Source organism: Vespa mandarinia, chromosome 19 (assembly GCF_050613455.1).
Source record: "Vespa mandarinia isolate Hongniang chromosome 19, ASM5061345v1, whole genome shotgun sequence".
Lineage (NCBI taxonomy): Eukaryota > Metazoa > Arthropoda > Insecta > Hymenoptera > Vespidae > Vespa > Vespa mandarinia.
In genome coordinates, this window is record NC_140828.1 from 3,730,001 (window position 1) to 3,743,766 (window position 13,766).

General features: G+C 31.6%; 2 protein-coding genes across 6 annotated transcripts in view; both read left to right on the forward strand.

The window, feature by feature from the left end:
• The window catches only part of L (zinc finger protein Lobe), a 51,874-nt gene extending 46,101 nt beyond the window's left edge, over positions 1 to 5,773 (forward strand). For 2 of the 4 annotated variants that reach the window (XM_035883850.2, XM_035883851.2), the window contains 4 exons: positions 1,123 to 2,863; positions 2,971 to 4,074; positions 4,150 to 4,374; positions 4,473 to 5,758. In XM_035883850.2, the coding sequence (XP_035739743.1) occupies positions 1,123 to 2,863; positions 2,971 to 4,074; positions 4,150 to 4,374; positions 4,473 to 4,892 (3,490 nt within the window). In that variant the 3' untranslated portion in view covers positions 4,893 to 5,758. Of the gene's footprint in view, positions 1 to 1,122; positions 2,864 to 2,970; positions 4,075 to 4,149; positions 4,375 to 4,472 lie in introns of all 4 variants that reach the window. The other 2 variants (XM_035883849.2, XM_035883852.2) reach the window with 2 other exon arrangements.
• A 327-nt stretch (positions 5,774 to 6,100) lies between these two features.
• LOC118449303 (solute carrier family 12 member 9) lies at positions 6,101 to 10,515 on the forward strand. Of its 2 annotated transcripts, none has more exons than XM_035883714.2 (10): positions 6,101 to 6,276; positions 6,559 to 6,834; positions 6,958 to 7,092; positions 7,187 to 7,524; positions 7,623 to 7,836; positions 7,907 to 8,176; positions 8,255 to 8,462; positions 8,548 to 9,348; positions 9,484 to 9,918; positions 10,004 to 10,515. In XM_035883714.2, the coding sequence occupies exons 2-10, from the start codon at positions 6,567 to 6,569 to the stop codon at positions 10,200 to 10,202; spliced, it is 2,868 nt and encodes a 955-aa protein (XP_035739607.1). In that variant the 5' UTR covers positions 6,101 to 6,276; positions 6,559 to 6,566; the 3' UTR covers positions 10,203 to 10,515. The 2 variants fall into 2 exon arrangements, with proteins under 2 accessions (XP_035739607.1, XP_035739606.1); XM_035883713.2 differs by having other exon boundaries at positions 6,555 to 6,834; positions 10,004 to 10,514.
• The last annotated feature ends 3,251 nt before the right edge of the window (positions 10,516 to 13,766 follow it).

Genomic DNA, 13,766 nt, shown 5'->3' on the forward strand with positions numbered 1-13,766 from the left:
CTTCCCCGAGCGGAAAAAACGATACATCCGATAATAGAACAGCAAAGAGTAGCTCCAGCGATAATCCAAGTCGATGAATTATTCAGACGTAAAGTGCAAGAGTAAATTTGCCGTCTGTCTTCGTTCCGAAGAGAATCGAGACACTGACCGGTTGGACCAACGGGTGACCTCACCTTATACGGATTTAGTTTTCCATCTCTCCACAATGATGAATTATTCATATTACTGGTGGTTTATTCTCTCGAAAATTGCTGACCTGTCACCTCTTTTAGCAGCTACGAAAAAATCTGAGCGTATGTGGAATCTATATGGATAGCTATATCTATCTAACCCTATATCTTGATACTTTCGTATATCAAGATTCACTTTATTAGCTAATGAAAAGATATTTTCAAGCTTATCCACAACGTTTATCAATTAACAGAAAATGAATATCCGTTCTCTTTTTATAAAAAAACTTCACTGAACGTTCGTTTAATTTTTTCGAGAGATTACAGAATGCAGAGAGAGAGAGAGAGAGAGAGAGAGAGAGAGAGAGAGAGAGAGAGAGAGAGAGAGAAAAGAAAAAGAAGACGAACACTTGCCCGTAGGTGGACTTTTTAAAATAGGATTTTTATAGTACCCATATCGTTAATTTACAATTTCAAGGATATTTCAGATCGCGCACAGGATACATTCGTTGATAAGTCTTGACGTCGATTAATTTGATCCTAGTGACTTGCTACGTTTAACAGGAAATTCGATTTCCTGAATAATATTCCTTTCCTTGTGGTAACGGATATAACTATAGCAGTTATGCGATGTGAAAGAGAGAGAGAGAAAGAAAGAAAGAGAGAGAGAGAGAGAGAGAGAGAGAGAGAGAGAGAAAAAGAGAGAGAGAGAGAGAGAGAGAACGACAGCTCTCTTTATTGGGAAGATTTAGAGGATAAATTCTTTTCTTTGAAAACAAAATTTCCCTATCTTGATTCGAATAAAAATCTCATTGAATAATTCTGACCTACATTTAAATCTCTCTACGATTTCATCTTCTCTATTTAGAAAGAATAATAATTGTCAAATGATATTATTTGATAGTATATCTATAAATGCATTAATAATTTTATTCGATATATTTTGCCGCAGTGATCATTTGAAAATACATATGAAAACTCACGATACGCAAAAGCCGTACCAGTGTACAGCATGTTCGAGGGGATACAATACGGCGGCAGCATTGACTTCTCACATGCAATCGCATAAGAAACATCACCAAGGAACAAGTAACAATAGTAACAAGCTTCAAGATTCGGATTATGGTAGAAGGAGCGTCTCTTCTCACAGTACGTCCTCTCCACCTGTACCAAGTTCGCCTTCGCCTTCATTGAACTTAAGTTTAAATCCGAAAAATACTTTGAAGGCACCACTAGGAACTTCTTGTAGTGCCTCGACAACGCCGATACTAAATTCCCCTTTGAAATTAGCTTGCATGTATTGCACCAGAGATTCGTTCAGTTGTATGCAACAACTACAAATGCATGTCCACACGATGCACCAAGCGATTCTAAGCGGAGAAAATCTTGTCGTAGCACCGTCTCCGAGTAGAACGACCGATTCGGTCGTTGATTGTTCTCGTGATAAGCTATTGGATCGATCCGATGGCATTTCGAAGGATCAAGAGAAAAAGTACGAGGAGAGATCGATGGAAAAGGATTATAAAAATACTTTTACTTGTTATCAATGTACCATGAAATTTTCGAGTTTAGCCACATTGAGAGACCATCTAATTTCTATACATAGAACTGATGCCTTTGGTACGTCCTTGATAATGTGCCCTCTATGCGGTATCCCATGTAACTCCGCAGCAGCTTACGCCGAGCATTACGTTCTTCAACATTGCGAAAATCGTCGAGTAGCTCCGCAAAATCCTCAAGAATACATAGATCCTAAATTAAATGGAGTCTACGATACGAAAGGTATGAGATTACAAAAAAATAGAGAACAACAACCTATGATAGAACCTGCTGATCTCACAAGTAAACACATTAAATCATCTGAAAGTAATTACACGTCTAGTACGCTACTTTGCGGCCAATGCGGTGCAGCTTTGAAGGATTTCGAATCTTTCCGGGAACATCTTGCCAGACATTTGCAAGCCGATCATCGAAACGAAACTGCGAGATATCTCTGTCCAAAGTGTGAAACGAGTTTTCAAAATAGAGAAGACATGTTGGCACATTTAACGAAACATTATTTGGGCCAAATTAGTAAGGAATATGCTTGTTCCGCTTGTAAGAAGTTATATCCACACCCTGATTTACTTCAAAGGCACCTTTTGGATAGTCATGCTCATCATCTTTACAGATGTGCGCTCTGTAGAGACACCTTCGATTCTAGAGTAGCGATTCAAGTACATTTTGCCGTTAAACATAGCCAAGAATGTAGAATATACAGATGTAATGCTTGTACGGCACCAAATAATGAAAATTCACCTGGAAATGCACCTGGCGAAGGTCGAAGTTTCTTCAGAAGCGAAAGCGAGATGGCCAATCATGTTAGAAATATTCATGCGCCGCCGGCGGTGGCGAACAATAGTCCGATTGCCAGGAGTCCAGCTTCTACCCCAGGAATGACCGTCAATTCTGGACCTAGATGTGTCTTTTGTGGTATCTACTGTGGTTCTGAACTCGAATTACAGCTTCATTTGGCAAGCCATTCTACTAGTCTTTATAGATGTCCTATTTGTAGAGAAGGTTTTGCCGTTGAATTCTTATTGGACAGGCATATCACTCAAGTACATCATGCTGGCGAACATCAAATAATAAATGCACGAAATAATCCACGAGAAAATGGACGGCTTCATCGTCATCCTAGGTCTCAAGAAGAGGTGAGTGGATTTCTTAAAAAAAAAAAAGACCTAATTTCTTCTGCAAATTTTTTAATTGTATTTGATTTATTTATTTGTTCGTTCATTCGTTTCTTCATTTATTATAGGTAAAATCACAAAAGAGAGGACGTTCACCAGCCTCGAGCAACAATAATTCTTTGAACCAACGTGACAATAACAACAAAAGGCCAAACTTCGGTGTATCAGGAGGACAACAATGTGAGCTATGCGAGCGTGGTGAATTCGCAAACGAAGCTGAACTACAAGCTCACAAAAAGTTAGCTCACGCATCGTCAAAAGTTCCAAGCAAAAGTTCTTTATCGAATGTGAGCATGACTTGTGCTTATTGTGGGGAGGTCTGTCGATCAAGAAACGAATTGGAATCTCATATGAGAATGCAACATACCTCGAGCGAGCCTGGCGGCCGACATAAGTGTAATATCTGTGACGAAGTCTGTCCCTCGGGCGCAATTTTGGCTGAACATAAGCTTCAGAAACATTGCAAGATTCAATTAAGCGATACTTGTGTCGTTTGTCGTGGAAATTTAACGACCGAAGCGTTATTCCTTGAGCACGTACAAAGACACAGCTTGGAAAATGTGGATCCGCAACAAAGACTGGACAATTCTTTACCTCATCTTCCAGCGCCATGTGTTGTTTGCAGACAAACTCTTATCAGCGATTTGGAGTGTCGCCTTCACGCTCGACATCATCTTAGAACATCCACTAGCTCTCCAAATACGAGTTCTAGTCCAAGCCCTAAACAAAAGCCTCTCAATCCAAATTGTTGCCTTTGCTTACGAGAATTCTCTACTGAAGACTTCGTCAATCTTCCTCCTAATCACTTTAGTGGAGGACAGTCTCTTAAAGTTTGCAAATCTTGCTATGTCAGATATTCTCAAGGTCTACCAATTTTGAGTTCACCTTACGAGCATGCTCGTAATATTAATAATAAGTGCGAACGTTCATGGATCAAGGATAAAGATCTTCAATGGGATGGCTCCGGAGATAGATGGGATACGGATCGTGGTTTTAAAAACGAAGATCGTTCGATCAACGATCAAAATGGCGATCCTAAATGTGATAATAAAAGATGTCAAGAGTGTGGGGTGAAATTTGAAGATCCTGAAGAAGCAGAAAAACATAAAATTATTGTACATAATAAAATGCATGATGGTGGGTCCAATACTTACACGTGCATACAATGTCAGGTGATTAAAACTTTATCTAGAATATATTTTTATTGGAAATATTATATTAATCCTATTTACATATTGAATTTCTAGATATCATTTCCGAGCGAAACTATGATACAGCAGCATGTAACAAAAGAACATTTAGAAGCGTCAGGAAAAGGAGCCGTTGATACTTTGAGATGCCATTTATGTATATTCGAAGCAAATAGCCCTCTTCAATTGCAGAGTCATTTAATAGAGCATACGTTTGCCGGATGTGCTGCTCTCAATTGTTACATCTGTCAAGCTCTTTTCACTACGCCTATTGCTCTTCAGGTATACTTCTTAATAATTTAAAACATAAACTACTATTAGCTGTATTTTGCCTCGTGACTTATTAATAAGAATATTATTTAACTATTTCCCAATTACAGAATCATATGTTGCAAGAACATGGCTTAAATGCACGACCTTATGATTGTTCGAAGTGTACCTCAAAGTTCTTTTTCAAAGCTGAATTAGATCATCACGTATTAATGTTTCATCGTATCGAAGAAAATTCTGCATTGCCTGAAACGGTAAAAGACATGTTAGAAACAAATAACCAAATTAATAATAGTGAAGATCGTAAGTTCGATGAAAATATTACGATAAAAGAAGAATTATTACAAGGAACCGAAGAGGAAGAAGAACAACAAGAAGGAGAAGAAGAGGAAGAAGAAGAGGAGGAAGAAGTTAATGTAGATGGACAAATTGAACAAGAAAAGTTAGATAAAGAAGAATCAGAGCAAAAAAGGACAACTTTGAAAATTGAAGTCAATAAACAGATAGAATCTGAAAAGGAAGAAACGTGATTCCTTAAATTAGGAGATAAAATTTGTTGAAGACATAAAATGATTATAACAAAACAGGTTTTGTTTTTTTTTTGTTATTTCTTTTTTTTTTTCTTTTTTTTTCTCTTTTGAAATTGCATGCATGTCGTCATTTCGCTGAACCTAATAATAAATAGGAAACATTCCTTTTTCTCGATAATATTTTACATGTATTTAAGACAATCTATTTACAAGAAATATACTGTTGCTAAAAGATTGTAATGTACGTTACATATCTTGTTATTATTAAAATAATCATATTATACACATAAACTTTATATAATGAGAAATTTAATTTTGTTTTAAAAATATAATAATATACTTTAGAATATGTACTGAGAGAACTCATCTTACCTAAGTCGTTATGTTTAATATTAATGTTATATGACATATAACATAAGGCTTACACGAACTTTACATTATATTTGGGAATATGTAATTATCTTTATCGCGTTAAGTTTAAAAATGCTCGTGTTAACAATTGTAAAACACATTAATTGTTATTATTAATGCTTTATTAAAATTTGTTTCTTGTTGCTTTCATTCTGATTTACATACAGTTACTAATTGTATTAGGATAAAATACAATGTGCATAAATTACCAATATATCCAACAGACACATCAGCTGTAATATAAATTATATTTCATTTTCCTCTGCTAAAATTCTATAGTAGAGGAAAATTATGTCATAGTCTCTATATATAATATGTATATATAGATATAATATATTATTGGCAAAAATATTAAGGAAGCTCTTTCAATTAGTCAATAACATAAATTATAAAATGAGTGGTATTTACAATTAAGAAAATGCAATAACCTGTCCAATAAACTTAAGTTCAATAAGGTAGATCTATTGCAAAAATAAATCATTGTTTTCAAACTTATCCGCCACAATAAATATTAATTTAACCATTTGTTGACTCAATGTCTTATAAAAGAAAAAATAAAAAAGAATACTATTATATGTTCAACTTATTTTTTCTTCTCTTTATTTTTTTTTCAGATTTTTGTATTTTATTCCTATAATTGATAATACAGTTTTCGATTTTATCTCTTATCGACATTTACGGTTTTCTGAGTTTTATATATTGTCGATAAAGTAAAGTTATCCGAAAATAATAAAGAAGAAAACTATCGATAAGACTCCATAGAATAAAAATTACCATTATATATTACATCCGTGTTATTTATTGTCCATGACTAAAAGGAAAAACGATACCTATTTTTTGGAATAAGTTTATTAACCTCAAACATCTATTTATTTAATATGACGTTTTAATGCATGACATCATAACTTAGTGACTAATTGAATTGTGATTGTCTATAGTTATATACTTTATTATGCGAAGAACAAAGAATTGAGTAAGTTATCCATATTTAAGTATATAAACAGAAAATTAATTCATAATCATAACCTTTTTTATTATTTTATAAACATGTGGGGATAAAATTTCATCAATATTATGTTCATTATTGAACTTGTTTATTATAAAATATTAATACACACACACATAACGACGTGTGTATGTGTGCATATATATATTGCTTTAATTCAATTTATATAATTGCCTTATATACATAGTAATATGTTTTCTATGTATAATAATATGCATAATTAATTCTGCTTATTATCTTTGAAGAAAGCTTGCAATATGATTGCACCAGAGATTGGTTCTACAAATGCTGAACCTGTACACATAAGAATTACAAGTGAAAAAGCACCATTGATCAGTACCAGAAATGTATTTCAAAGACTTAGCAGCATATTTAAAATCGGTAAAACGCCACGTACCGATGGAGAAGGATATGTTGAATTTGGTAGTCTTGGTGTTGATAGTACACGTACATTAGGGACTTTTGCTGGTGTATTCAGTCCTGTCACATTATCCATGTTCAGTGCCTTAGTTTTCATACGTATGGGTAAGGTTGAGACATAAATGTTTATTATTTAAATGTGAAACACATGTCTTTATATTATTAATTTGGATTTCACACGTTAGAAATTTAATACAGTTTAACATTGTAATATATTATATATTGCAGGCTATATCGTGGGAAATGCAGGATTATTTGTAACTCTAATACAATTTATAATTGCCTATGGAATTCTACTCTTTACCGTTGCATCTGTTTGTGCTATATCAACAAATGGAGCAGTGGAAGGAGGTGGCGCATACTGTATCCTTGCATAATATATGACATATTAGTTTTATAATTGGCCGTATTTCTGAATAAGTATATATTTTTCTAAATTATTCTATACATTATATAGTTATGATCAGTCGTACATTAGGACCTGAATTCGGTGGTTCCATTGGTACATTATTTTTCATGGCAAATATTGTATCAAGCGCACTTTGCATTTCTGGTTGTGCCGAAGGCTTAGTAGAAAATTTTGGTCCCTCTGGATATTTAGTTGGAAAAAATACATTCATACCAAATGGTCGATGGTGGCTATTTCTCTATCGTTCTTTGTTAAATACAGCCAATCTTTTAGTTTGTCTAATAGGAGCTGCTATGTTTGCAAAAACTAGTGTTGCCATTCTAGCAGTCGTTTGTATTTGTCTTGGAAGTGTTTTCATAAGTTTTTTAGTAGGAGGGCCTATGGAGGTCAGATTATTAGTATAATAATAATATATAACATTGATAATGATTATATTTTTTAGTGTTTTAAGAATATATAAAAAGGATTAATTATATATTTGTAGATATCAATACCAGATGCAAATACATTAGTACAAAATGCTACTGAACATGTGAATGGATCATATACAGGACTTTTGTCTTCCACCCTTGCAAATAATTTATATTCAAATTATAGTGCAGATTATACGAGCCCTGGTACAATGACTGATTTTGCTAGTGTATTTGGCGTACTATTCAGTGGTGTAACAGGCATTATGGCTGGAGCAAATATGAGTGGTAAATATCGCTAAAATTTCTTACATTATAATTATATGTTTTATAATTACTTTAATATTCACAATCACAGGTGAATTAAAAAATCCTGGAACAAACATCCCACGTGGAACATTATCAGCAGTATTATTTACTTTTCTATGTTATATACTACTATCTATTTTGACAGCTGCGACTACAAGTCGCTTTTTACTACAGAATAATTTTATGTATATGATGCCAATAAATATTTGGCCGCCATTTGTTACTGTTGGTATATTGACAGCAACGTTCAGTGCTGGTTTGAGTAACTTAATTGGCTCAAGTAGAGTATTGGAAGCATTAGCAAAAGATAATGTCTTTGGTAAATGATCAAATTATATACTTTATAAACACATATTAAGAAATTTTTACATCATTCTCGTATACGTTTTTTATTTAGGTTCAGGATTAAATTTTATTGTACAAGGTACATGGCAAGGAAATCCAATAGCTGCGGTATTTACATCATGGAGTCTTGTACAAATAATCTTACTTATTCGTTCCTTGAATACAATTGCTCAAATCAATTCAGTATTATTTCTTTTAAGTTATTTAGCAACTAATTTAGCCTGTCTTGGACTTGAACTTGCAAGTGCTCCAAATTTCAGGTAAGCATTTTACATTCTTATAAAAATCTATACTATATAAAAACATACTATATAAAAACATAATCAATATTTAACATAATTGCAGACCAACATTTAATTATTTTACATGGCATACTGCTACTATAGGTCTCCTTGGGACATTAATTATGATGTTTGTAATAAACAGTATTTACGCATCGAGTAGTATAATATTATGTTTAATTTTAATAATCGTACTACATTTATTCTCACCGAGTAAAAATGCACCATGGGGTAGTATATCACAAGCATTAATATTTCATCAAGTGAGAAAATATTTATTAATGTTAGACTCTCGCAAAGACCATGTTAAATTTTGGAGACCGCAAATGCTTTTGATGGTTGCTTCGCCAAGATCTGCATGTCCTCTTATAGATTTTGTAAACGATTTGAAGAAAGGAGGATTATATGTTATAGGACATGTAAAAATTGGAGATTTTACTGGACAGAATGCTGATCCCACAATAGAAGAATATCCTCACTGGTTGAGTTTAGTCGATCATATGAAAGTGAAAGCATTTGTAGAGCTAACAGTTACAAAAACGGTCCGTGAAGGATTACATCATTTAATAAGAATATCTGGAATGGGTGCAATGAAACCAAATACAATTATTCTTGGCTTTTATGACGAAGAAACACCAAGAAATTTTTTCACCGATTCCCAATATTCAACTGCAATATTTGAGAATGCTAACGAAAACATTGGAGTTTCTAACAATGTTATATTTCCATTGAGGCAAACCGGCGGTACAGAGAAAAATGTGGATCCAGTACAATATGTTGGAATGTGTTCAGATGTTTTAAGAATGAAAAAGAACTTGTGTTTATGCAGAAACTTCCACTTGCTTGATAAATCACAGATTTCGAAGTAAGTTGTATATATTGTTATATATATTGTTAGATATATTATTAGAGATATTGTATATATTGTTAAATATTTGATAAAGTATTATAAATAGATATATCTCGCATTATTATTATATAATATAATATAACTTCGCAGAAATTCAAATCTTAAATACATTGATGTATGGCCAGTGAACTTCTTCCAACCATCCGATCAAGATCCATTCGATACAACTTCGTTATTTATGCTTCAACTAGCATGCATTATAAATATGGTTCCTGTGTGGAAAAATTTACATCTTAGAGTATTCCATTGCGAAATTGCAGACAGTAGTAGTACAAGTTTAAGCTTTTCAGAGTCGCAAAGTTCTATTAATGAATTTCCCAAAGTCTCAAACGAGCATAAAATAAAAAAATTATTAAATGTTTTGAGGATCTCGGCATCGATTAAGAAAATTCCTAATTGGGAAGCGCAAATAAGTGGTCTAAAGGGCAGATCTCTTATCGAGCCAAAATTGGATACACAGTACGAGACAGGTACTGAAAATATGGATAATACCCTGAGTAATGTCTCTAAAACTTATATATTGAGGTGATTATATACAATGAACATAATATACAATTTTCTTTTATATGATATTTAAGGTTTTAAAAATATTTACATTTATGAATTTCAGTGTTAATCAGTTAATTAAACAACATTCCAGTCAAACAACAACAACTTTTATATATTTACCAGCACCACCTATATCGAATACATGGGATGAAAATATTATGTATCGACAATACCTTCAATTATTAACAGAATTGACTATGGACTTACCACCGATAGTTTTAGTACATGGCGTCAGTGCTGTTACATCGACAACTTTGTAGCAATATCAAAGCATAGAAAAAAAAAATTAATATCTTACTTTGATAAATAATAGTATCATTTTATGCATTAAATATTTATGCTTTAAATTATTGTAATAACTATATTATAATTTAATTAATTGATTTATTATAACTGATGCACAAAATGATAAATAATGTTAAAGTTATTCGATATAAAAGTATTTAATAATTCAAAAATGATTTTATTTAAATAGTAATATAATCTCATAAGAGCAATAAGTAATTTTTTAAGCTTTACGAACATATTTATAATATTCTTTACACTCACGACTAAATTTTAATTTACTGACATCATGTGACTTATATTACTGTGATAAATTTATTCTATAAAATATTTTCCGCATAGGAATATTTTGGAAATCTGTAAAAGATACATTTATCAAAAATTTATCATGTATCTATCTTAATATATTTCATATACAAAAATATGTGGGTTTACACTTTTTACTACATTTCAATTAATCTTTATTCTTGAAATAGATGAAGACAGTGGTGTGAAAAATTATCGAAAAAATAAAAATAATTAGAAACCATCAGATATTATTTCAAGATGGTTGATACACAAATAAGTGAAATACATACAGTATAACGAAATTTAATCATTCAAGAATAACAAATCTTATTTACTAATTCCTAAAATATTATTGTAACAAATAAACATATGTATTTCTCTTGATAGTATTTCAAACTACATTGATTTATTCTCAGAATAATTAAAATAAAAATAATATCTAATTATTGCCATTGCATTTTAATAATGTAAACTTCCTTTATGTAATAAGATTTATCTACAGAGAAGTATATAATCTTCGGTTCTTGTTTACTTTTATTCAATCATAATTATGTTCGAAATGTTTCAAAGCATGTCAGTTCTAAATCTAAGAACGATTGTACGATTCGGTGATTTTAAGATATACGGAGGGTGATCCATGGATCAATCAGAAAAAGCCGATTCTTTTTTGTTTTTTTTTTTTTGTTTTTTTTTTGTTTTTTGTTTTTTTTTTTAATAAATGAGAATTATAAAATAAAATTTACTTAGACAAAGTATTCTTTTTTAACAGCATTGAATACGCGGGTAATTCAATACAAATTTCATTGTACAATTAAACAATATTATTCTATATTTACAGAACTATATTCTTCGATATCTATTTATTTTTACAAGAGAAATCAATCTATTAATGATTGAACCATAATTGACTCTCTATATATATATTTATCTACATATCACTTGTTAAAACTATAATTTATTTCATTATCATGAAAAAATTATAAACATTTAGATCTTCCAAATGTTTCATAGACCTTTAGGAATAATATAAGACCATAAAAGTTTATAACAAATGTTTAATAATTAAAGAAATAAATTATTAAAGTTTGAAGTAAAAGCAATGTATTCAATATATCTATATATATAAATCCCTATCCTCTATAATCTATTGCCATATTGTCGCAAAAATGCTCGATTTGTAATAGGATAACATGATAATAGTGGAGATCGTCGAATAAAAAGCCCGCAAATATTGTTCATTTAATGATTGGACACTAGATGGCGGAAAAGGTATTAATATTATGGCGACCTAGTCGCGATTATTACGCCTCCGACAAAACACATAACTAACACGCCTCGACGCCACCAAACGCACACGTGGGAAACCAATCAAACAAAATAAAGGATGATAAAAGACGCCGAAACAAAGGAAACGGAAAAAAATGCCGAGACACAAAGAAAATCATTCATTCTTTCTTCGACTCTTCTAGAGACCACAACCATAGCTAATGGAAGTCATAGTCTAATTATACCTACTGTATTCTAAACAAAGCTAAATAAACATATCACAATTGTTACTTGATGTGCAAAGTTTCTTTCTACATAGTGGATTGTCAACTATAAACCCACAATATACCGTTTTATTTAGTACCGATCTACACGCTAGATGGCGCAAGGAGTATTAAAAGAATATCGATATGATAATACAATAATAACTCTTTCCCACATTAGATGGAGCCAAGGATATAGAAAATGTGGGTTTTATCATTGATAACCTGCTATGTAGAAAGAACTTTGCACATCAAGTAATAAATAGTAATATAATTATTTAACTATGTTTGATATATAATCAGACTATGACTTCCAGTAGCTATGGCTGTGATCTCTAGAAGAGTCGAAGAAAGAATAATAATTTTCTTTATGTGACCGGCGTCTTTTTCATCTCTATTTTCAACGTTTTTTGTTGTCTCTCATTTTGTTTGGTTGATTTCCCACGTGTGTGTTTTGTGGTGTCGAGGCGTGTTAGTTATATGCTTGGCAGAGGAGTCGTAACAGTTGCAACGAGATCGTCACATGTTTAATATCCTTGATGCTATCTAGTGCGGGTACCGATACTATTAAACTATTAAAAAATATATGTTTAATATCCCTGGCGCCATCTAGCGTTACACTAACTGAACGATACTTTGGCATCTTTTATTCGACGATCTCCACTACTTTCATATTCAACTATTACAAATCGAACATTTTTCCGACAACATGGTGGTCGATTATTTGATAGCATTCATATATATAGATATACACTGAAACATTTTTATTTTCACAAATAATACTTAAAAAAGAAATTGCACACATATTATGTATTATATTGTATTATATCATAGAGTAATATATATGATAAAATAAGTAGTTCTATAATTATAAAATAAAATAAATATTTTACGTGAATGGAAATTCAATGTACTCAATAAAAACCTACCATTATTCTCCTTATACGACCTACATAAGCGAAATCGTTGTTCTTCTCGAAATGTCATTATTGTATTTCCAATAAATTCCAAGTTATGGACAAAACGAACATTTTTTCCGCAAATTTGGATTTGTATCAGGATCATATAATGTGCAAAGAGGTGGTACGCGAAATCATGTCATTTCCAAATGTTATATTGTGTTAAAAAATCTAAATTATGGGAATATCCTATTTAAAAATCCAAATTACGGAAGCGCTGAAATTTTTCCCGCAAATCTAGATTTGTCTCAAAATCATATGACATGTGAAGAGATGGTATACGAAATTGTGCCATCTCCTGGTATTTTATACTATCTTACTTCAAAATTCAAATTACGGAAAGCGCAAAAATTTTTCCTATAAATCAAGATTTGTATCAGGATTATATGATGTGCAGAGATGTACAAACAGATGGCACGCAAGATTATGATATCTTGTGAAGTTTTCTCACTTACCTGATGTACATCAATTCAGTACTAAAATCTTGTCACTTATTTATCATATTCCGATTGTAGTTTTTTGGATCAGACGAATAATTTGACTAATGTCTGTTTTGGATGAGGAATGATAGGATCTAATAAAAAATATATTTGATTTCTATTCACATTAAACTTTTTTATTTTCGTTTTCTTTAAATAATACACAGAAAGTACATTGTATTCGATAATTATAAAGATATTCGCTATATCATATAAACTACGCTTTATTATACTATAAGTATAATACAACATATATTAAAATATAAATAGTATATAATACAATG